General features: G+C 40.8%; 1 protein-coding gene across 1 annotated transcript in view; it reads right to left on the bottom strand.

The window, feature by feature from the left end:
• Positions 1 to 2,572: 2,572 nt before the first annotated feature.
• The window catches only part of NTRK2 (neurotrophic receptor tyrosine kinase 2), a 198,824-nt gene continuing 177,137 nt past the window's right edge, over positions 2,573 to 24,259 (bottom strand). The window contains exons 16-17 of the mRNA XM_026088466.1: positions 3,647 to 3,805; positions 2,573 to 3,154 (exon numbers count right to left, since the gene is read on the bottom strand). Of these exons, the coding sequence (XP_025944251.1) occupies positions 2,969 to 3,154; positions 3,647 to 3,805 (345 nt within the window). The 3' untranslated portion in view covers positions 2,573 to 2,968. The remainder of the gene's footprint in view (positions 3,155 to 3,646; positions 3,806 to 24,259) is intronic.

The raw sequence follows: 24,259 nt of genomic DNA, 5'->3' as shown, positions 1-24,259 counted from the left end.
ACACACATATATAATATATATTATATATATGATTGGTTCATAGCATAGTCCAGAAAGACTTTTTAAATGAGCCTGATTGTCATATTTACTCAGTGTATATGATTTAGCTGACAGTGCAAGTGTGATGAATGTGCACGTATACTCACCCTGTATTGTGATTTGAGCGCATTTCTTCTTCTTCTCCGCTCATTCTGCTACACTTACCCACCTTTTCATGAATAAACACAAAACATGTATAGCTACAGTTAACAGCTTGTCTATTTTGATTATACATTTTATGCACTATCAAGAACATTATGATATAGGTCAAGGTTATCCATACTGGTGGCTCTGAAGAACATTTGGTCCTTAAGAAGTTTAACATACTGCTATGTTATTGCACAATGCATTGCAACACTATTTATTCTCTGAAATAACTCTAATAGTCTCACTAGTAAATCAAAAAGAAGATGCCACTAAGTACAATTTCAGGGTTTTGTTGGTTTGTTGGGTTTTTTTGGTATACATTCTTTCAGTGCTTGCAAAACCCACCTGGTTGCTTTCAGGCTAAAGCCTGCTTTCCAATAGAAGAGCATCTTGGACGCATTTTTCTTAAGCTCCTAAGAAACTAAGAGGGAAGACAGCGGGCAGAAGCTTCCCCTTCCACCACTTGCAACCCTCTCCCATTGCACAGCCTCAGTGGGGTCTGACACCTTCCTTCTCCCCCTGCTGTTGTATTGAAAATGAACTTCAAAATCCTTCAAAAAACAAAACTCAGATTCTCAAGAGGATGGGTTTCACTGGATGCTCAGTCATTATCCAGCTTTCTGAGCAAACTTCCAGACAGTCTAGATAAAATCTTAAGGCCCATTTTGTAGGAATCTTCCTCTGGCTTTTTGAGTGTTTCCAGTTCAGTTGTGGTTAAGAAATAACATCTAGTTTATTAAAGAAATACTGAGTATGGCTTTATAGTTACACTGTCATGTTTATTTGTAATGCTGCCTTTTCAATGACATTGAGAAGGGTAAAATTCCATCACTGTCCAGTGAACTTTTCTTTCGAAAATGTTCAAAATCTTTATGACTAGCTCTAAAAGCTTCTGAAGGAAAAACCTAAAGTGCCTCAATAAATAATATATGCAAGCAAGTTATATATTAAAGATGTTATGGGAACACTTGCAAAAATAAAATGCTTAATTTATTAAATAAAATACCCCTAACACAAAGATGAAGGACTATTTTGATCTGGCTCATATCAATAAGAAGAAACAAAACAAGAAAAAGAAAAGAAAGATCACTTTTTTGCAGTAACGCCCCCTCACAGAGGGAGGCAAAAGTCTTGAGGAATAGGTAAGGTAGGTTTTCATTTGTAAGAATTCATATTAAAAATAATCCTAACTCTAAATTTGAAATCTTCAACTTCCGGTTTGAAAAATAACAGATATGCCCATGCAGTTGTCATCAACACAGTGGCCATGCAAATGCTGTACATGTACAATGCCCATTCAACCAAAAAGAAATAATTTAAGAAAGAGTGGATGCTGGGAATGACAGCACTAGTACCGATACAAGCGTGGTGCTGAGCTCAGGGTCTGTGCGCTCAGAATAGTAAGCTATAACCTCAGAGTCACATTTGTTTTCTCCAAGGATCTCACTCGATTCTCTGCCATGGCTCAAACATAACCAGCGATCTCTATGTGTTACATTACTCATGTAATATCAGCCTATTGTATCTGTAGCATTGTAAAGGCATTTTAACATAGCTAATGTCCTCCATTAGCTCCATTTAACGAAATACAAGTTATACCATTATGAGTTTGCTATGCCTAATAGGGTGTACTACAAGATGAGTGATAGTTTCTGCACAGAGGGCATTAATCGACAAAGACCATGCACAGTTTTGGCTGCACGGTTTTAAAAAAAAAAAAGAAAAAGGATTGAGGAAGGAAGGAGTATGCTGCTGGACAAGCGCAGTATAAGGTACACCTGCCCCAGGATCAATAGTTTGTCCTATCTTATCAAAACCCTTAGTTTCAACACTTGATCCTGAAATTAATACTGTACATTAATAAGCCTAGCTTCAGCCTTTATTACCAAAGATGAGCTGGAGAACATTTTTATACCAGTGGCATGACAATATCCTACCAGAAGACAAAATAAGGGCATGTGTTTAGTTTATCATGATGTAACATAATTGTGTGCAGTGCAGGCAGCATCTTTTTCCCTTTTACCATAGACTTGTATCTGGCAATAAAAAGTGCTGTCCAAGCACCTCCTTGAACAATCCCTTTACTTTTCAGAAAGATTCTCCAGGGAAAGTGCTAAACTCCCTCTTGCCTTCCATCAAATAGTTTCAGTGTTTTTTTAGTGGGGTTGGATGCCATCTGATCCCATAGTTCCTCCAGACAGTGGATCACACAATACTGTTTTCTTTCCATTTGGCTTTATCTCCACAAGAAATATGCTTTGTGTAGAGAACACTAGTCTTCTTTTTCCACCCACATGCCGAAGCAAAAAAATTGAGGTGAATCCATAGAAACTTCCAGTATCTGTACAGCAGAAATCACAAAGTTCAAGTCAAATATATTTTTCCCTTTTTTTCATCCACATCAAAGGCATGAATACAACAAGGCATTGTTAGTTGTGGTGGGCAAACTGGAGAGTCTGCTGATATAACAGATCAGGTTTTTAAGGCCTTTGTCTATGCAGAGTTACAATAATGCAGAAGCCAAATTGATTAGAAAGAGACGAGAGAGGAAAAAAATGATAGAAACTGAAAGACAGAGAGAGAGAAAAGAGATATGTCTCAATAATGTCTTGAAAGTCAATACTGTGTCTACAGATGGAGAAGTGCACATTGCTTGCCCTTTGAAAGCTTCTCCACAACTTTGTCATTAATACTGTCAAAGTTAAGAACACATTTTAATGGAGTTCAGCGGCAGTTGAACACATTCATTCACGCAGCCCATAAGAAGAAATGCTAGAAGGCATTAGCCTAAAATATCCAGGTAGACTGGTGATGCCTTGGCCAAGTTCTGGAGGAGGGAATGGATTTCTTTGATGTTGAGCCTCATGTGAGGCTCCCGTTGCCAACAGCCCAGCATCAAGTCATACACTTCCTTGGGACACGTGCGAGGTCGCTGCAGGACTCGGCCCTGAGTGATGCACTCAATCACCTATGAAAAATCACAAAGAAAGGATCAGGGTGGCCATGCAAACTACATGGGACTCACCCACAGAAGAGGTAGCTGCTCATAGCGGCCTCAAGAGATCTCCAGATTCCTTCAATTTATTGAAGACTGGTTTAGGACAACCACTCTGCGACAATGACATGTCCTGATATGTAACAGAAATCAGCCAAAGCCAGTTCAGGAGACAGGTAAGCTCCTTTCCATTGCCTCATGGTCTTTCTCAACACCCAGAGTAGGCTCTACTTTACAAAAAGGTAGAAGCTAGATCCCAGCTTGGTCCAATCCTACTTAAATAACTTCCATCCTTCCACTTTAAGGGAGAAAAGGGTGAAAAAGATGAACTTCAACCACAGTGTTCATGACAATACAATAAATACTTGATATCAGAGTTATTGCTTTTACTAAATATATTTGTTGCTGTCCCTTTCACAGAGAAGCCATACCATCAATTAAAATGCCACCCTCCCTTATACACACCTCGTTGTTTGAGAGCTGATACCATGGCTGTTTGCCATAGGTAAAGATTTCCCATAACACAACCCCCAGGCTCCAGACATCACTTTCTGTGGTGAACTTCCTGTACATGATACTCTCTGGAGGCATCCAACGAATGGGCAGCATGGTGTGACCCCCAACCTGAGAAGAACAAAGGAAAGAGTCAGAAATAATTCCTCCAGATTCTCATGAGGAAGAGTATCAAGATGCTAAACCAGGGGATGCTAAACATTTCCTTCTTGCCGTTCACTTAAGCTTGTAAGAACTAGGAAGCCATGAGCTAAACTCCTCTCTCCCCGAGCAGCAATTACTAGAATGATAGATTTCTCAATAGAATCTCCTAAGGAACTGTTTCTGAAGAACAATATTTCTAACATTTATTTGGCACCCCCTACCCAAGGAACTGAATACGCTATAAAATTATTGATTAACCTGTTAATCCATTTTAAATTAGGCCAGTTTTACTCTCCATTTTAAAATCAAGGAAGCTGTGAAAGATGCATGTAATGAAATCTGCAATGATGTTTTTCCTAGAAACTCTGTGATTTCAGCTGAGATCCATGAAGACACAGTGCTCTGACTGTATGACACAATAGGATGAGAATCTATGGTTTAATACCTTATTTTGAATGAATTAAAGCAGTGTTATTGTCTTTACAAAGTTAATCAATGCCTCAAATTATTTTGTTCCACATTAACTACCCAGTCCTACATAGCTTCACAAAAATTTCAGTCCTTTAGATATAGTCACTTGATAATAAATAACTTAAGACATGGACTACTGTCCCAAATCAACACAAGCTAAATTCTCTAGGAATCTTTTCCTGAATAAATGCTTTTCTGAAAGTCTCTAACCCACTCTTCATTTTCTTCAAAATGCTACACTTTCTTAAAACTGAGTTACTTAAGCTCAGTTTAACTAAAAACAATCTCTTACTTTTACTTCCATTTCCGAAACCATTTATTGTTCCCAGTATGTCACATTGTGACTGGATCAGTCAATGAATAAATCCACTACTTCCAAAATAGTGTAACCAGCTGAGCTACTGTGATACAGATATATAGATATTCTGAGTAATTTTGCATTAAGGCAGCTGTGAATATTTCCAAGGAAGGAAAAAAAAGAAAAGCTTTTTCAAGGACATCTAACTTTTGATTAATTCTCATTTTCCTGTCTGAAAATGTATTTAGTTATGAAACCACATTTGCACTTTCAAGATTCTGTCAGTTCAAAATATCATTTCTCCTTGTGGGACTTTACATATGTTGTTATAAATAATACCATCCTTGTTCTAATGTTGAAACAGCAAATGGAAGGAAAACCCAACAGAAGTTCAATCAGGGTTCACATTATTTCTAAATCACTCAGAACATCCGTTTCCAGCTATTTGTCAGTAACTCAGCATTAGCGCAGCCTACCAAAAATACAGTTATAGCTGTTAGCGCTCAACCCTGTTCCATACACTGCCACAAGTCAACGTTCGCTACTGATCCCATCAAAATTGAAAGTGATACTAAAACTTTCATAGGTGTGGTCTATACTAGGCACATCTCCTCCTCCCCTTACCTGAGATGCCGTGCGAGTGAGCGAGGATTGTTTTTGTCCAAGACGCCGACTGAAAAGCAGGACTCCCAAGTTTAAGTTCTGATTACACTGTGGATTTGCTTCTAACTCAATACAGGTTGCAGCGCAGAGGCTTAAGTGCCATTCAAAAGGGGACCCAATTCCTGCTGCTTTCAGTCGAACTTAAAAACATACACATGAGCACTCACTTGACAGAGGATGGGTGCACGCTTTTAAGTGCTTTGCTCAATTAGGCACATTTGTCTCCATGTTACTGTTTACCTGTCCGACAGGCAGAAGTGCTGTAAGGCTCCATTCAGCAGATTTTTTAATGGTCTTTGACTGAGAAGTCAATCAAAGGCACAGAAAGTTTGAAGTAACATATTAATATGCTGTGATGCAAACAAAGCTTCATTTTCCCATTTTGTCATAAACTAAACCAAACATGGCAACCAAACAGCTCCAAAACACCACTGTTATTCCCTGCTCGAGTGGTATTTCATTAGAAAGTCAGAAAAGTTACTCCCTTAGAAACATGCAGCCACATACACCCGACCAAAGGGCAAGTGCCATTAAAAGGTGATTAGTGATGAGAGGCTTTTGGGCTCATTAAATATTAAAATGGCTCTTAGATCTGCTCATCATATAGCCTCCACAACTACTTGTTTTCAGCAATTTCTTTGAGTCATTCCTTAAAAATTAATGAAAGTTATAAACAATAAAATATTTCTATTTTTTCTTATTTGTCACATCCTACATTAACAGATTTTTAAAAAGCAATTAAAAAACAACACTGTCCAAATCTTCCTTTCCTATGGTTCCTTGCTACAGAACCACAGTGTAGCTGCAGTAGGACTATGTGCTGAGTTTTCAGTGTCATTCGGTAAAATAAATAGCCCTAGAGTGATGATGATAAATGACTGCCAAATGATGGATGTTGCAATGAACAGAACTAGAACATCACAGACCTAGTTGTCTGTCTTTGCAGTCATAGCAAGACTGACTCAACGGTACTGACACTTACCAAGAACTCGATTTACAGATAAGCACAAACCACAGGGCTTTTTGGCATTCTTCACAGGGCTGCACAACCACACACGGCCAGAGATGGAGCTGTGTCCTTTTTTGTCCCTGAAGGCAGAACACTTTACCAGGCAGAGTATGGAGCTGGGACTGAGAAGTCCTGCAACCTATCCAGCTCTGTCACTGCCCTTCTCTATCATCTTAGACAAGCTACTTCCAACACCTTAGAGTCTTTGTGAAAATAATATTTAACTCCTTGGCAAAAGCATCAATAAAAGGTGCTAGCTATGATTATAAAGGGTCTTCTTCTTGCCAGACTGTATTGTAGTGAAGACAGATGTGAAATACTTGGCATTACCTGTGGCGGGCTGAGTATCTTCCATCCCACCTAGTCCAAGAGCATCTTCAACTTCAACTCTGATCTCAGTTCAGCCACAGCAAAAACACAGGCCAAGGTCTGGCCAAAGGCACTTTCTCTAAATGCACATTTCTTTCTCTACTAGTGATCAGTGGTCACTGAGTCAACAATTACTCAGCTCAGAAATGCACTGAGGGCAGTGTTAGGTACAAGCTTAAAATGAAGCATGTGCTTCAGTGCTTTCTTGAACTGAAGCCTGTGACTTGACCCTGTGGTTCTTGGGATGCCTGAGACAAATCACCAGCCAGCTGTGAGGCTCCTTTTGTCTCTATGGCAGTGATGAGTCCAAGGTCTCACAGCTGTGTCACAACAGCAGTGAACTGAGGTAGATTGCATTTTTGCTAATGTCTCCAAGCTCGTAGCAAAGTTAGGGGGAATTCCCCAAGAAGGCTCAATGAAAGAAAACATGAGTATATTGACCAAACTTGGAAGGTGCTCAGTGCTTCAGAGGATGCCTTCTGCTCATACTTCATTAAGAAATGCAAGTACTGTACTGCTCTCAGATATAATTGGCATCCTGCAGGATGAATCCCCTCGTATGTTACACTGTAACTGTAGGGCTGCTTGATACACATCTTTTTAAAATGGTCATGAGCTAAGCAGACTACTATTGCAGGTAAACAACACCTTTAATATTTAATCTAGCTAAGGTTATGACAGGTTTAAAAGCACTACGGTTTTAACTTAATAAGATATCACTTTAAAATCTGTATTGTAGCTGTAGCAGAGCTGCAAAAACAACAATTTTATGGATACAAATTATGGTACATTTTCTTGGTGCTTACTTGAAGGCAGTTTCTTTATGATGGTTCATTTTTATTTAGAATTGCACTTCTGTAGATCTTTCCTGCAACTTAGGCACTTCCAAATGTCTGTTTATACAAGCAAGCACTCCCTAGCCCTGCTTTAGATTATTCACTAGCAAAATTGGGCTAGAATCTAAAGCAGAAGACCTGGTGAATTGGCTTCTGCAATGTGCGAACTATCCACAGGGAGGAGACTGCTATGCCAAATCACTGAACAATGATGCTGTTCTCCAAAGAAACACTTCCAAAGGGAAACTGCCACTCTGTTCCACATATGAAATGTCTTTTCATTTTCGACAGTGCAATGTCTTTCCACTTGTCACCACTTTCAGCGCTCATTTTTTAAATGAATTTAGCACTTTTGAAAGGTGCCAGATAAGCAGACCTTGAACATTCCCTTTGTCTATTTGTGAACGTCAAGCTTAAAGGATCATGGTACAAGTATTATGCCTTAGCCCTGAAGCAGGGGATCTAATTCTAGAGTTTGTTAAAGTTTGTTCAGTTTTTAGCTTTAGATGTTCCTTATCCTGATTTGTAGACAGTCACAAAATGATGGAGTTTGTCCACTGCAAAAGTTTCTCTACTAAGAAGTAAACCAGGCCTGTAGTACAAAATACTGTTGGCAGAGTTTTTTGCTGCCATGGGTTTGTACACATTCATCCATACATTCAATGTAAACCCAGCTTTGTGGCACCTCACAAATACCACCACAGAAAAAAGCCCTCAGCTGACTGTCATCAACCTGCAATTTCCCTGCATCACTCAAAACCTATCTGTCAACACCCTGCTCTGGTCACAGTTTCAACCTCTCCTGCCTAACCACCATGGGAACCCAAAGCTCTGTTGTGTCATGAAATTCTCCAGTGTATTCTGGAAATATTTCTTTCCCTGTTGGCCCACATTTGTGAGCAAAAGGATATATTCTCTTGTAAAGAATGAGCAAATTTAATACTATGCTCCTGCTGGGAAGCTGTTGTGGGGGGAAGCCCAGGGAAACCGCCCTACAGAGACATGGAAGAAACAGAGCTCTATATGGAGCTCCACAGATAAGACGCAAGCCAAGGACTGGGAAATGCACAAGAAATAATGTTGCTGAAGCGACCACCCAAACATTTCACTTCAGGCTTATCCCTCGTCCATGTGCACCATAAATAAAGTGAGGGCTGAGTGGGTTGGACACGCTTCTGCAATGCTGACCAGCTGCAGTCCAGCACAACTACACCAGGTCTGAGGAGCTGCAGGTTTGGCAGAGGGTTTGGGGGCTCCAGAACCAGGCAGCAGGGTGCTGCAGGGTCTGACCAAAACAGAGGGAGTGACCTCTCTTCCTATTTAATGCTGGTGGCCATAGCTGGAGAGGACTCACCGCTGCTCTAGAGGGAAGTTTTACCACCCCTTGCTGCTATGCAGGTGCCTTGTTCAGATCTTCATGAGATGAGGAATGTCCCCACCAGCATCTTCCAGAGGGACTGAATGCATCAAAATATCAAAATGTTCTGCACCTTCCCTACTCACCAGCACTCCTGGAGAGGCCAGCAAATCCAACCACCAGCTCTTGCAGGCATCATATTAGATAATCCCATGTTTTTGATCTCCAGCTTTAAGCAGTCGGTTACTCTGACTTTACGCAGTAAAAAACTACAGCTACCAACTGCACAGTCTTGGAAAATAGACGTCTTCATTTATGTTCACAGTTCCCAAGTTTGCATGATTGCCTCAGTGTGACATTGTAATAATGTGACACAGTGCTTTGTATTTTCTCTAAAGACTAGTGATGCTCTTTTTGCCTACAGAATAAAAGTAATCTGTTTACTTGGTGAGCCAAATGAATCTGAATAAGTAAACCATGAGTTTCAGCCCTGATCCTGCCCAATGCCTGTCTGGCTTGACTGCTGCATCTCTGCAGAGCCTGGCTGATCTTAGTGCAGCTCTGCCTGAGGACAGACCTTTTGCATTTCTGGGAGGTTGTCCTGAGAGCAGCAGCACAGTTAAGAATATGCTTCAATTAACTTTCATGACAAGTATATATTCAGTCACTTTGATGTAGCTGGATCTTAGTTTGTCAAACTGGAACTAAGCTATATCTTTTGATTCCTTTATTCATCTACCTCTAATAATGCATCCTCTGTATTTGGGAGATTATAGCATTTCAGGGTTGTTTTCACTATTTATCTTTTGGTCTTGTGATTTATTCCCCTATCTCAGGATGATACAACTGCAAAGAAATGTTCTCTGCAAAGACTATCACGTCTTATTGCTAAAACTGAAAACCTTTCCTTCTCTTGGTGAACATCTGCTCTTTCCTCTTCATAAAATGCTGGCAAACGTTTCTCTCAGCACAAGAAAAAAATCAGTAATTATTATTTTCATTTCTTCCATGCCCTGGCCTTTCAGACAAAGTCAATGTCTCCTCTTAAAATATCATCCATCCTGCCATGCCCACTTGCAGAAAAGCAATATTTTATTTTCACAGTCTCAGTCTGAGTAACAAGCAATACCATTCTAGCACATGAGGTTACTAAATTATGATATAAAGTGGATTATTTGCCAATAGCTAAAGATATGTCCTTTCAATTTCACTTTTAACCCTATTTTAGCTCGTCTTTATTCAAGAGGGACTCATGTCTAAAGTTTTTTATTAATTCTACCAGTCGTCTTCTCAGAAAAGTGAAATGATGTCTAGAACAACATTTATTACACTGTAATTTCTTTCTTCAGTTGTGCAACATCAGTTCAATATCTTGTGTCAACCTTGTGTCACTGGAGATAAATTCTTCTCATCAGTCTCTGTGAAACCATGAGCAATATGGGGAATATGAACAAAGAACAATTACTCACAGTTTCACACAGTGCAAAAAAAAGAAGACATCAAATGAAATTAGTAGATGGCAAGTTAATAACAAACAAAAGGAGGCACTCTGTCATGTAAGGTACAGCTGCTTGTGGAACTGAGCAATGCTTATGAAGGGCAAGAAACAATTCTGCCAAAAGGGTGGAATGAAGGAGAGACAGCACATGTAACTAAAATACGTGAATGATCTAATGAATCTTCCAAAGACCTTTTTAAATGCTAAGTTGAAAGAATATAGAAACTATATCTAATGTTGTGTTTTATACAACACAAGAGCATATTGGGTCTGCCACAAATACAGGATAATTAATACACTGTAGTAGCTATAGCATTATGGAGAACTTATTCTTCCAAGAAAGCAAGATGAGGTGCACTTGAGGTAAGATCAGACAAAGGCTATGAAAAAGGTGACATGGTTCACGCCTCTGACAAAAAAGAAAAGTTCCATTTTAGAGGCACAGGAGGAAAATTAACTGAGCGGAAATCTGCAAAATAATGGAGTTCAGTAAGGTATTAATCAGCTCCTCAATGCCCTAGGATGAAGGGTATAGGAATGGGAAAGTCTATTCCTTTAGAATACTGTTTCTTTTACTTTCAAATGAGAGTAATTTCACAATAAATGAGAATCTAAGTGACAACAAAAGGAGGTATACTATGGCAAGTTGAAACAGATTATTTTAATAAGTTCAGTGGACATCTAGATTTGTTTTTGGAGACAGGAATTCAGGACCTTGGTGAAAGAACAGGGAGATAGAATTATAAGAAGCCAGAGAAGGGCTGGCATGTTGAACCAGGATGGCCTCTGCTTTCCAAAACACCTCATTTTCTGTCAACTTTCCATATCAAGTTATGCCATAGCATATGATTACTGATCACTTCAGTGTCATGACTAGCAAGTCCGAACATTTAGCTCAGGAAAAGTCCTGTATTTTGCTTTACAACAAGTGGTCACTGTACCACTTGTACCCTACCGCCATATCCACATAAGCAGCTGAGGGTCTGCTAGTTGTTCCACTGGTTGAGAGATGATCAGGTACCAGCTGCCAAGCAGCTGACACAACACGTGTTAAATCCTTACAGGCTCTGGCATGACCATCTAATGTGTCCAAGCCAACGGCAAAACAATTTTGTAATGCAAAACTAATGAACTACGACTACTGCCTTTCTGATTTTTAAAGCAAACAGTATACAAAATACCTAATTACTCTTTTACCATTAACCCTGAGGTGTCTGGGCTGCCAGGGCCAAGAAGGATTTAAGAGTAACCTCTACTATACATTGGAAAACTTGCCTCTGTACATCTCTGTTGGAGTTAAAATCCTAAATTCTGTCAGCTTTTATAAAAAAGGGGTTTGAAGTGTAATGTGTGATAATTTGCTAACTGAACAATATCAACAGGTAGCAGTTACTCTAATGCAGACTCTGAAAGCCAAGTACCGTACATCATAAGCCAGTTTGTATCAACTGAGTTCACTAGGAAATCCTTACTCCCAGTCTCAAGTCTGAAAACTAATTTTTCCAAGTACTAGAGATCACAATCATTTCCAATATTTCTTTCATGGAAAACCACATTTTTTTTTCAAATTTACTGTAGGCTATCGTAGCATGTGTGGGTCTATTGGTCATGTCAAGTTACATCACAGGAGAAGAGGGGAGGAAAAGGAAAGAGCTTGTTTCATAGCTTTACTTCTCCCTTGTGAGCCACAAAAGTATTCCTATAATGTACGCTGTATGGGAGCACTACAATTTTTAGTTGAAAGGCCTCAGATGTTCTAATCCTTTGAATTTTGTTAGGTAGCCTCTCCCCCTTTCCCTGGGTGGCTAATTTGTCATGTGGTTTATAAATACCAAGATTAGCAAACAGCCACAGCATATGTGAAGCAAAAAAAATTAGAGAATGGAGTCTTTAGTTCCACAAATTTTTGAAAGATGGGCAAATCTACTGAGTTTTCACATCAAATAACATGGGGAAAAGGTTGTTTTGAACAGTCAGTGCAACAGGGAAATAGGGAAGTTAGCCATTTTATGTCTTATTTTGGCTTGTTCACAGACAACCTGTATGACACTGAACAAGTCACGTCTGACCAAATTAACATCTGTCTACCACTGACTGCATGAGAGAGTTCAGAGATGCTCTCTCTCCAGGCAGAAGCATCAGGAAAGGAGAGCAAGACTGCACGAATGCCAGGACCAGTAACATCACTATTTCAGAAAAGCAGCACTTGCTCTTCTCTGGGCTGATTTACCTCTACTTGCCTAAAGACCAAGGGAGAAATATGACCACAACCACAACCTTCATCTATCTTCAGGGCTTACACTGGGAACGCCTACACTGATAGTGTCAATAGGCTAGTCTAAGTCTATGCAGCGTCATTGGCATGGGGCTGAGAGAGGTGAAAATTACATCACTTCTCAGCCAGATCCTAATAAACAAGTCAATGGTAAGGTCCCTGTGCCCCTTCTCCTTCTCTTCTACAGCCTTACAGGTGCTTTCTGCTTCTCATTTTCTCAGGGCCACAATTTCTCTATATAAGCTGGAAAATGCCTGAGAAAACTTCCCCTAAAATAGAACAGAAAAAATTCTCTGTTGTTTTCCTTCCGTTAGATCTAGTTTTTGACTCCTCATTTGCACCATGACATCATTCTAAGAGTTGAAGCAGGTATTTGCTCTGAAATGAGGCATCAAAAAACACGTAATATGATCATCATTAAAGATACTGATAATTGCTATTACAGAAAAAATAATTATTGCTCATGTTTCATCCCTATGGAATTTAGAAAGTTCTACATTGTTCTTATCAAACTCGTATGTTGAATTATTCCTGAAGCCATGCTTAAAATATTATTCTTGGATACAAGAGTCAAAATGTGGCCCAAGGAATGATGAAAATATTTTATAGCTCTTGGCTAAAATTCTGCAGTGGTGTAAAGCAAGAATGTACACCAGTAGAGGATTTGGCTCCGTGGATTTGGTTTTGGTCTTGCTTTTTTTATTAGTTCTTTGAAATGCCTGCTTCTCCCATCAACACTGTCATTTTCCATTTGGGAAATGTTATACTGCCTTGTGTTTACAATGGTCCTGGAATTAACATGACTGCATTTGTTTAACAACAACACTGAGCTGTAAATTCTGTCTGTAACGTCAAAGCAGCTTCCTGCCTCTAAAATGGGGCAAGATAATCTCTTGTCATGCAAGCATTTGCAGAAAGTGTCACCCCCCCTGAAATTTCCTTGTGTACAACCATTCCCTGATGTCATGTCATCAGGGTAGTGGTTTGGCTCGCTGAGACAAAGCCTGTTGAACTTGCTCATTATCAGGAGATCCCAGGGAACAGAGGAAGATCACAGCCAACTGTACAAGGATTTTGGACTGTGCCAGCATCACTGCATTTCAGGTAAGGGCACTCTGAAAATTTAGCGTGTCTGGATTTCCATGACAACCCACAAGTAGTGCAAGGTACTCCTCATGTCCTTCACCAAACAGTGTGTGTGAGTATAAGGGAGAAGAAGGAAGCCCACAGCTACACCTACTCTTCCTGCTCTTCCCTCACTCATTTTGCAGTGACCTGTGCCCCAAGGGAGAACTCTGGAAAATCTTCCACCTCCTCTTAATATGAAGCTACCTCTTACCATAACAATGCAGCACTGAGCTGGTTCCTTCCTCATGCATACCTGCAGTCTTCTCTAGATGAATAAAAATCCTATTAAGGATTATTTCCTTTGCTTGCTGCACTGCTGTAATGCTATAATTAATTCAAAATAAGAGTTTAAATGTAATTTTAGTCTTAGGTTCGGAAATCACTCAAATAAAAGTAGGATCTGCAATAAAACTGGAAGCTCAAAGGTTAGACTCCCCACCTTTAAATATAAGCTCAGAGGCAGAAACCATGATATTGTTGCAATTTTACGCAAAGTAGTTAGGATAGCCATTTAATTTTTGAGATCTCTTTTGTTAAAATTATATGCCAACTGTACAATCTTCAGTCTAAATCTTACACAGAGCAATCCCAGTCTCCAAAGTTGCCTAGGTTCAGGAAGGTCCTGGAGATGTCCAAAACAAGCCAAGTGTGAAATCAATCAATTAATCAATAATTTTTTTTAAGTTGTGACTGTCTCAAACTGTTAAGATAAAATATTTCCATTTGTTTGGGGTTTTCTGAGATAATCTACAACTCCCATGGTTTGGACAGTTCAGGAATAATTTGTGTTAGGGCTCCCAAATCAACTTCTTTGAAAATTTGACACAAAAAGAAATTGTGCTTAAATTAGGCTGGTACTAGGTTTTTGACCTATGCTCATTTAGTGCCTAGGTCAAGAAGTCCTGATCGATGCATGAGGCTCCTACATACCCTTGAAGTAGATATGATATGTAATAATAACACTTTTTCTAGCTAATTGCAAAAAATCAGGAGTGTACTCAACAAAGAGGCTGAATTTTAACTTGATTTTATGCTAGTGGGTTATTGTAGCCCCCATATCATTTATGAGTCTTGTGTACTTCAGAACATTTTTAATTTGATTTAGAGAAAACCTTTTAAAATATTGCTCCATAAAGCCAGCATTTCTTTTTAAAGTCATGCTACTTTATAACACTTTTCAGATATCTTTATGATGACCCACACAGAGTATTAACAAATGCACTCAGTGATGTTCTTATTAAAACGTTATGTGCTTCAGGCCTTAGTGTATAGTTTTCTTTGTTCTCTTGCCAGGCAAATCTATTATTCTTCATGTATGTTAGGCTGTCACCGTGGCCTAACCCTGAATCTGGCCTCTAGGGTTATTTCTGTTGAAAACTTCCCTGTATCTTGTATCTGTCAGGATATTTTTACTTTCTGATCCACCATGGCCTACAGGATGTTGGTGTGTTATGGGGTTCCCATTAGCCTTGACCTTATACTCATGCTGCAGTCCCATTTTATTTTCCTTTTCTCCCTGTCAGATACAAGTTACTCTTCAAGACCTATCAGTCACTGAGCTAGCTCAGAGACTCTAAGTCCAGCTTTTGTTAATGAAAAGCAGGTGCATCACCACATTCTCTCCTGAAAGAATCTTCCTCCTATCATAATGATTTTGAGTTTGGAAACCCACTGCATTGTGCAAGACCCATTGAGTATGGACACTTCAGCTTTCCAGAACATCTGAAATGAGTATAATCCAAGCCTTTTGGATCCCACCTGTTGCCTAATCACAGACCAGCTGACACTGGCAAAGGAAAGTGCCTTGCTAACATGACGACTGCATGTGAATATTGACATTTTAAACAAATGCCCTCCAACTTGGTGAACTGAGGATTTGACCTGCTTTCAATTCTTTTCAGTTCTTTTGAAAACTATGCATAGTTATTTGTATGAGGGACTGGGATCTCTGTTGCTGAATACTGTCAACTAGGTAGAGAGGAAATGGAATTAATACAAGATCATGAAGATCCCATCAAAAATGTATCCCACTTAGTTTTGACATGTTACTTACTTCTGGTTATATAGGATAATATTTTATAGCATAATAGTAAATGCACTGTAGTATTTTGCTAAAGATAATTAACCCTTTATGAGATCTTACTGCTACGGTCAACATTAAATCTCTGATGGAAAGTGAGAGATAATTCCAGTTTTCTGTGAAAATTGTTGAGCTACGGAAACAGTGAAGTGAGAGTTAACCATTTGAAACCCTAAAATAATGTTTCATGTACTTTCTTTGTCTGTTTTGAAGAGATGACTATTAGTACTGTACACGAACCAATACAGACCATGCATTTATCAAATGGGAATAAATTCTGACGGTTTTCGAGTGAAATTCAATCTGACTTCTTATTCTTAAAAGCCAGACAGCTTCCCAGCAGCCACAGTCCTCTTTTGACTGACCTGATGCAATAACCACAGGAGCAAGTCATGGTCCCAGAGCCTATGACCTGGCCCTGGAGGCAGAAGGGGAGACCTTACTCTGTTGAACAAACCTAGTATGGGTTAGTCCCCCTGATGTGCACTTACTCAAGTAAGGGCCTCTTTATGCTCAGTCAGACCACTTTCATGAAGAAATATCTACTAGAGTAACTAACAGCTCAACAGCTCAGCCCTAGGGAATGGGGGAAAGGAATCAAGATAAATACCAACAGAAGAGAATATGGGGATAGAGGGAAAACAGAGGGTGAACAGGAATGGAAAGAAAGTAAAATGGTCACAACCGTAGACCAGGGCGTTTGGGAGTGGATGGCCAGCCAGCCTTCCCTCTATTGCAAAGGGTCTCCAACAAGCAAGCACTCATGAAACCACCAGTAAGCACTGTGTCCCATCGAACTCTTACGTACTGCGCTCTGTCCCTCTATGGACGGGCTGAAGGCTGGGAAAGGCTCTTTTTAGCACTAGTCTTGCATATGCCTTTGAATTCAGCTTTACTATTCCCCAGCTTCCCTATTCACTCAGCTTCACTAGTCCACCCATGACACCCAGTAACATAATGGGCTCCTGCATAAGGTGACATATGGTCAAGAAACTACCAAGTTATGAGAAGCCTTCTCTGTTTCAGTGAAAGGAACACAATATTCAGAATGAATACTGCTGAAAGGAATGCAATATTCAGACTAAGCATAAATATTGTTTCACCTCTCCAACATGGAGGACACAAAAACTGCAGTGTCCTTGCTAATTTGTTTTTCTTTGGGGAGAGAGAAGGAGGGAAAAAAGAGACTAAGGCAGATTCAGCTCCCTCTCTAAGAGAACGCAAATCTACAGCTCTCCACTGCCCTGCAGGCCCTTGTGGGCCTTACCTGCAGGAAACAAGGTCACCTTTGACTGGCTCCCAGGGGATTTCACAGGTTGCGAGCAGACTGTCAGAAAGTCCTGGTGGGACTGTGCTTTTCAGCTATCACCAGCACAAATAGGGATCTCCCCTGAGTCAGGGTCCACTGCCTCTCAGAGCGAGCCTCTGGGCTCGCCTGAGGTGGAACTCAAGCAGAGATTTGGGGAAAGGATCCCAGCACTCCGACTAGTCAAAAATTCCTAGGGCTCTGGGGACTACACCTGCCACCACAGGGTGTGTGTGGAAATTGCAGCCACAGCCTATGCTGACTTACAGTTGTTCCCTCCAAAACACTGCCTGCATTTGTGCTCTTCTTTGCAGCAGAATTACAGCTTTTGGTCATTCTGCATTTGCAGCAGGCATTGCCTCCGTAGTGTTTAACATTGGGCCAATAATCTTTTATTGTTATTATTGATGTCCTTGTTCTCAGCCTAAGCTGAAATACACAACTGGCAGGGTCACCTTCTATTAACATCTTTATTATTTCTGTCCAAGGCTTAAATTCTGTAATCATGTTTTTGCGCTAAGGGTGAAATTCATCTCTGTGGGGCCAGGCCAAGGCCACACTGTGACAGTCATACACAGTGCTCTCAGTCAGAGGGCAAGGGAAGAACTACTATGCACCCTTTGCTGGTTACCTGCACTGGGATGGATGCCACTTGCTACAAAGTACTTGCCACAAATGCATCTGCAGGATAGTTAATGCTAACGTGCTACAGTCACAGAAACATCTTCTTCTTATCATGAATAGTGTCAAGATTGTTAATACTTAAAGCTATTTAATATTTCATATTTGCTGTAAATGTTAATACTATAAAAATATTGTTAATATTAATTATGAAAAGAAAAAGGTTTTGTTTGCAGAGAAAGAGAAATGCAGTAACTTAGAGGAAAGATAGAGCTACATCTGCAAGCATGAGCTGGGATGCAGATAGCAGAATTCAATCTTTTCCTACTATTCTAAAGAAATGGAGAATATTTTTATATAGTGAAATGGTATGTGGAAGCAGTCCATGTGTAACTGGATCCTAGATCGTTTTGTTCTGTGTTGGCAATACAAAGAAGAAGAAATAAGTGTTATCTTATTTAAAGGTAGAGATAGGGGTATTTCGTGTCAGGACTAATTGATAGAAGAATCACAATAACTTTTGGCTATCATGTTAATATATTGTGATTCAGAAGTCTCAAAACCGAGTGTGAAAATGGGATAAACAGAGTAAGAGTCAACAAGGCAGCAGAAAGTGCACCTATTATTTCTTATGGACTAAAAAGTTCTCCCCTTAAACTTCTTCTTGCTAAGAAAACCCAACTGATTTATGCAAATTGTTCCCAAGGCTACTTAAAGTCTTCTTATTAATTTATTCAACAAAGCTGTAATGGTCAGAAAAAGATACTGCTTTTGGTGAGAATTACTGATGTTTTGAAATTCCTTTGATTCTGTATCAGGCAAAGTACTGGACATTTTCACAAAATGAAATATTTGGAACAGTTTGGAAGAAGAAATGTTGAAATGTTTTCCAGCAAAACAAAATAGCCAGGTGCTCCTAAAAGACTCCATTTTGAAATGGAAATTTAAAACAAAGTTTTCTCAGTTAATAAAAATAAAATGTGGCTGATACTGAATTTAGGTCACATTTTTCCACAGAATTTTTTTGAAATTTCAAATTTTTGAAATTGGTGCTAAAGGGAAGCAAAGACCTACAGAGATGCCAAGAAAACTCTGAGCAGTGTCCTCCATTTGACGACCGAGGGGTGAAGGGGAGCATGATCCTTCTGTAGAGCAGGTCCCTGCAGAGAGCAGCACTTCTTTGGGTATGGGCAGCCCCATGCCCAGGGGACACCCTGTGTGTTTCAGGTCCTGGGCAGTGTGGCATGGAGAGAGGATGGCAGGGCCATGAGCATCAGCTCCTATGCAACATCCTTGTTTCTTGCATTATTTCCATTTTCACTTCTCACGAAGAACTCCTGGAGGAATTCCCCTGCCTGAAACTGTTCCATGCACAACTCAGACCCTCAAGATCTGTACTGAGGCAAGACTTATTTTAAAAGGATTCACAGGGAAAAAACAAACAAACAAACAATGCTTCACACAAGATCAATAACCCATGTCTTAAAACAACTGGATCCCAGATAAAGCACTGAAACATACTACAGGGAACAAACATATATTGAGAAGGGGATAGATTATCTGACAAACTAAATAAAAATAAGCAACAACAAAATAATTAATTAATAGGAGAGTCCCTCTGAAATTTCTCTAGGCAGGTTCTATCCACTGAAAGTGAAATGATGGAGGAAAGTTACCAGCACTTGTTTGATCCATTACCCCCTCCCCCAAATCTGAAATAGTCATATTAAGGTATCTAGAATGCTTTCCTTCAAGAGATTAACTGTTTAAGCACATGTATATCACAACAACATTAATCCCTGTAGCAATATCTGTGTGTTATATTGCATTGTTTACTCAGAAACATTGCAAGGCATTTATAACTCCTATACAGCTACATAAAACACATGCACCTCTGACTGAAATGTAGTCAACACAGGACAAAATATAGCAGAGAAACCTAAAAAAAAAACAGACTAGGCTGAGAAATGAAAAAAAAGACTGTGCCCCACAGAAACTGCATGTTCTGCAGGGGAGAAGAGCACGTAGCTCAGCACCACTCCATTTACTGAACGTGAATCTGGCAGAGCCCTGTCTGCTGTTCGCATGAAAATGCGCCCACTCTGCAGGCTGCGTTTTTCCTAAAAGTCATGTCCTGCCATTCGCTACAAGCTAATTAGCTCCAGAGTAAATATCATCTCTTAATCTGAGTTAATTTCCCCTTCCCCTTTCTCCAGTCCTCCAGGTGAATGTCACCGTAATATCTAACCTGTGATCAAATGCAACCACCTGAGAGTCTTCAAAATTTTTGCCCCTGTTCCTGCCCAGGAATAAACCAGTGTTTTCCCAATTTCTGGGGTGTGTAGTCTGCAAGGTGCACCTTACGCAAGGCAGCATGTCTGTGGGGGAGAGGGAGGGCACCCAGCACGTACCCCCTCTGTTAGCAGGCCTGCAGCCGCCAGCCTGACGGGCAGCTGTCACTCCTCTCCAGCCATCTGTAGCAAAATGCCGGTGACTGCATCTTCCCCTCGCCCGCCGCGCTGCTGGGACACCCCCAGCGCTGCCCACCGTCGCCAGCGCTCTCCACGCCAGCAGCCCTGGCGCTGCATACTAATTGGCACATTTAATGACTTTCCCTTGCTCGCCCTCCCGTCTCCTCCTGAACTGCCAGCTCCAAGCTGAGGAGCCTGGCTGCCATGGAAACTGAGCCTCCACGTGCGCAGAAACCCCCATTTTGAGCAAATTCCAGCGGTGAAGCTCAAAAGGGGATGTTGGGAGGGCACAAAGGTGGAGGGGTGGGAAGCGGAGCTGCCAGCCGGGCAGGAGCTGTGCGGGGCTGATCTGGTCGCCCAGCCAAGACGCCCATGAGCTGCATGTATCCTGGGTGTACAAAAGCAGGCGTTGAGAGGAAAAATAGATTCATCCTCTTTTGCATACGTTTGTCTTCAAAACGTTTCAAACACTTCTCACCCCCTGGCCCTGCCCACAGTCTGGAGCGGACAGCCCTAATGTGTGCATTGGCCAGGCTGTCAAAGGGGGTTTGAAAATCCCATATACTACTTTTGCACTTGAAGGACCACATGCAGTTAGACAAGTGCTGGCTACAGCGAGCAAAGGGTTCAAGGGGACTTGAGACCCTCCGGAGCACAAGCTGGCATAGGACAAACTCCTGCTTCAGCAATTCGGCTGTGACCCCAAACCCAGCTTTCAGTCCCTCCTTCCCTGCAGCAATGGGAACTGCCCTGTTGTCCTCAGTCCTGCCTCCAGAGGATTTCTAGGTATATAATGGGGGTAAGATGAGTGTACACTTATTTCTGAGTTAGTATCCCATACACAGCCTTTGAAGGACACCTTCCCTTGCTCCCAGTTTACTTGGAAGCTTTAAGGCCAACAACAGAGTATTTCCTTGGATGTCATTTTTTCTATACGAGGTTCCACATGACGTGATTCATTCTTGCAGTGAGCCCTCAGAATGTCAATAAAACTGGCCTCCTCCCAAAAATACCCAAACAAACAAAACAAGGAAGAAAAACAACCACTGTTCTTTTAGTGGAACATTCATAAAATTTTGGACTGGGTCAGCACTTTTCTAAAGACTAGATGGAGCTGATTATATTCCCAGCAGCCCATCTCATGCAAAAGACTTAACAAATGTTTCAGCTCTCTTTCTGTGTCCAGCAACTCGAACAACCAGTTTAGGGCTGGGAATGCATTTAAGATCCAAGTCAGAATGTCCCATGCAGTTAAGTGGTGTATAGATTCGATGCTGAAGTAACGAAGACACCTAACAAAAGTCCTGTTTGGTATTCCAGCAAGGCAGTGAGACCTACCGCAGCACGGGCTGGGGAGCACTGTGAGATGATTCTTAGTCATGACAGCTAAGCACAATCCTAACTGCATCCCACAGTGATGCTTCCCCTTTAGCTAAGACCAGCAAAAGGAGTCTTCTACTTCGATTTTCACTTTCTAGAGGCTTTGTCCATCTTGCACCTGATCTTGCATTTTTGAAGCCAGAATTCCCACTGGAATTCTGGCAGGGTGGCAAACAACAGCTTCTGTAGAAGGGGATCCCACTCACCAGCCTGCTGGCAGCCCATGCAAGTGCAAGGATGCATGTGGACAAAGGGCATCCAGTAGACACAGCGCCTGTGGATTTTCAAAACATCTTTGACAAAGCTCTACAGGAAAGCATATTAAAGAAACTATACTGCTACAGGGTTGAAGAAAAGGGTTTTTTTATGGATTGAAGGCTGGTTAAAGGACAGGAGGCAGAGAGTGGGACTTAAAGGTCACTGCTGACGGTAGAGAGGAGGCAATAGTGGAGAACCCCAGAGTTCAGTGCCGGGACCAGTTACATCCAAAAACTTCATCAACAGCCTGGAGAAGGGAGTGCACTGTCAAATCACCCAAGTTTGTGGGTGACACTAAGCTTTTGGAGATGCAATACAAAAAGTAGAGTGAGTGGAAAACAGCTGCAGATGAGTTTCAGTGTAATGACTACTTACACTGACACAATAAACAGATGTGGTAACCTATGTTTATGCTCAGAACTGGCAGCTGCAACTTGGAAGGAAGATTTTGGAGTCATCTCTGACACCATCAGCTCAGTGAGCAGAAGCTGCCAAGAAAACCCAAAATGCTGAGCATCATCAGGATAGGTACTGAGAGCAAGGCAAAGGGCATAGTTTTGCCATGTTATAAAGTCATGGGGCCCTCCATGCCTTGAGTGAAGTGTGATTGTTGGTCTTTGCAGTTAAAGAGGAATGAAATACAACTGAAGAGGCACAGAGAAGGGGAACTAAAATGCTTAAGCTGAGGCTTACAAAATCATGAAGGTGATGGATAAAGTGAGGTTGATCACCAACAGCTGCAGAACTGTTACCACCGAAGTCTGAAATGCTACAAGAGGGCAGTCAATGAAATTATAGGATATCAGTTTAAAACAGATAAAAGAAAGTAGTTTTTTACACAATGGGTAGTAAACTCCTGGAATTAACTGCCACAGACAGTTGTGAAGGCAGACAGTATCAGCAGGTCCAAAAAAGGATTAGACAAATTCATCGACAACTGTCCCATAAACAGATACTACAGGGAACTGGCAGGGATGTACTAACATCCCTAATCCAAGAATTATGGATTCTGGACTAGTATAAGGAAATGGCCACAGAAACAGCAAGACTTGCACGCTATCCCTGAATAGCATTTCCTACCACTACATCAGAGACAGAATATTGCGTTAGGTGGACCACGTCCTATGTTCTCATGATGTCTGCTTCCATATATTAAACAATGATCTAGCCAGCAATCACTTAAGGGTTTAGAATACCTGAATTCAGACAGTGAAATACTTACAGAACTTAATAAGTTGAAAAAATCCAACAACTAATTTTTACATTAAGGCAGTAAGTGTCTTTAAGCCGTAAATGAGTGCTTAGGACAGTGCTCAGTATTTTCCTTCTGTAATATTTCTGACCAGGGAACATCACAGAGCTTTTCTATAGCCAATCCAGAAGCCATTTCTTGCCTCTGCATTTCTGTACACTGAACGGAGACATCTTAGAAAGGTGAATCTTGCAACCTTTAGATATGGGAAGTACATAGAAAAGCTGCTCTTCAGACACTTTCCTCTCCAGTATCACTCTTGGAAGAGAGGGGAGATAGCAGGCATGATTTAGACTTAAGAGCTGGTTCAGCCATTTCTGAAAAAGGATGGAGAGTCACATGCATAATAAGCTTATTTGGGCAGATCAGGACAACATCTGCTTCATCAGAGGAAATTGGGCCAGAATGGAACAACTGTGCCTATGAAAAGTCTAATTTTCAGGATGAGCTCCATTTGCACCTCACTTTTCCTGCTCAGTGTCTTGTACCATGTGTATTTCACATCAGCAGGACTGGGTTAGAACTTCCATTTAGGGAGGAAATTAAGAAAAATCTCCCTTGCACATTGAATTAAGACATAATGAACTGTTAGAAAATCTTTGGCATTCTGTAACAAGACCTGGGGAGTGGGATTTGTGAGCAGGTGAACATAGGTATGGGCAATGGATAAAGACAGAAGAATTTGTGAATGTACTTCATCAGTGCAATTGATCACACATTTACTTGAGTATCACTGCTGTGATATCACACATATGATATTTAAATTCCTAATTCTTTTTGTTTCAGAGCAAAAGATCCCAGCAATTGCCAGCTCCACTGGCAATCTAAATAAGCGTTATGGAAAACATTTTTAATTACATGACCTAACAATATTTTTCCACAGGACTTCTGTTTAATTCAGCACATGTGCTAGACAGTGCTCAGGAAATGAGGCAACTGTGTTTAATATTTCTTCTTCTCATCACTCAGTGTGTGGCCACCTGCCTAATTTCTTGCACAACTAACTTTATGCAAACACAAAAGTTCCCCCCAACATGCCAGCAAAAGCATTTGACCCCGGAAGGTTCACAACTGCAGCAGAGATACCTAGTTCCTCACCTATTGGACTATGTTATCGCCAAACTGCTATACTAGAAGAATGTAGAACGG

The sequence above is a fragment of the Apteryx rowi genome, unplaced genomic scaffold (assembly GCF_003343035.1).
Source record: "Apteryx rowi isolate R43461 unplaced genomic scaffold, aptRow1 scaffold_77, whole genome shotgun sequence".
Classification (NCBI taxonomy): Eukaryota; Metazoa; Chordata; class Aves; order Apterygiformes; family Apterygidae; genus Apteryx; species Apteryx rowi.
Note: the sequence above shows the minus strand (reverse complement) of the source record. Positions and strands in the feature narration are given on the sequence as shown.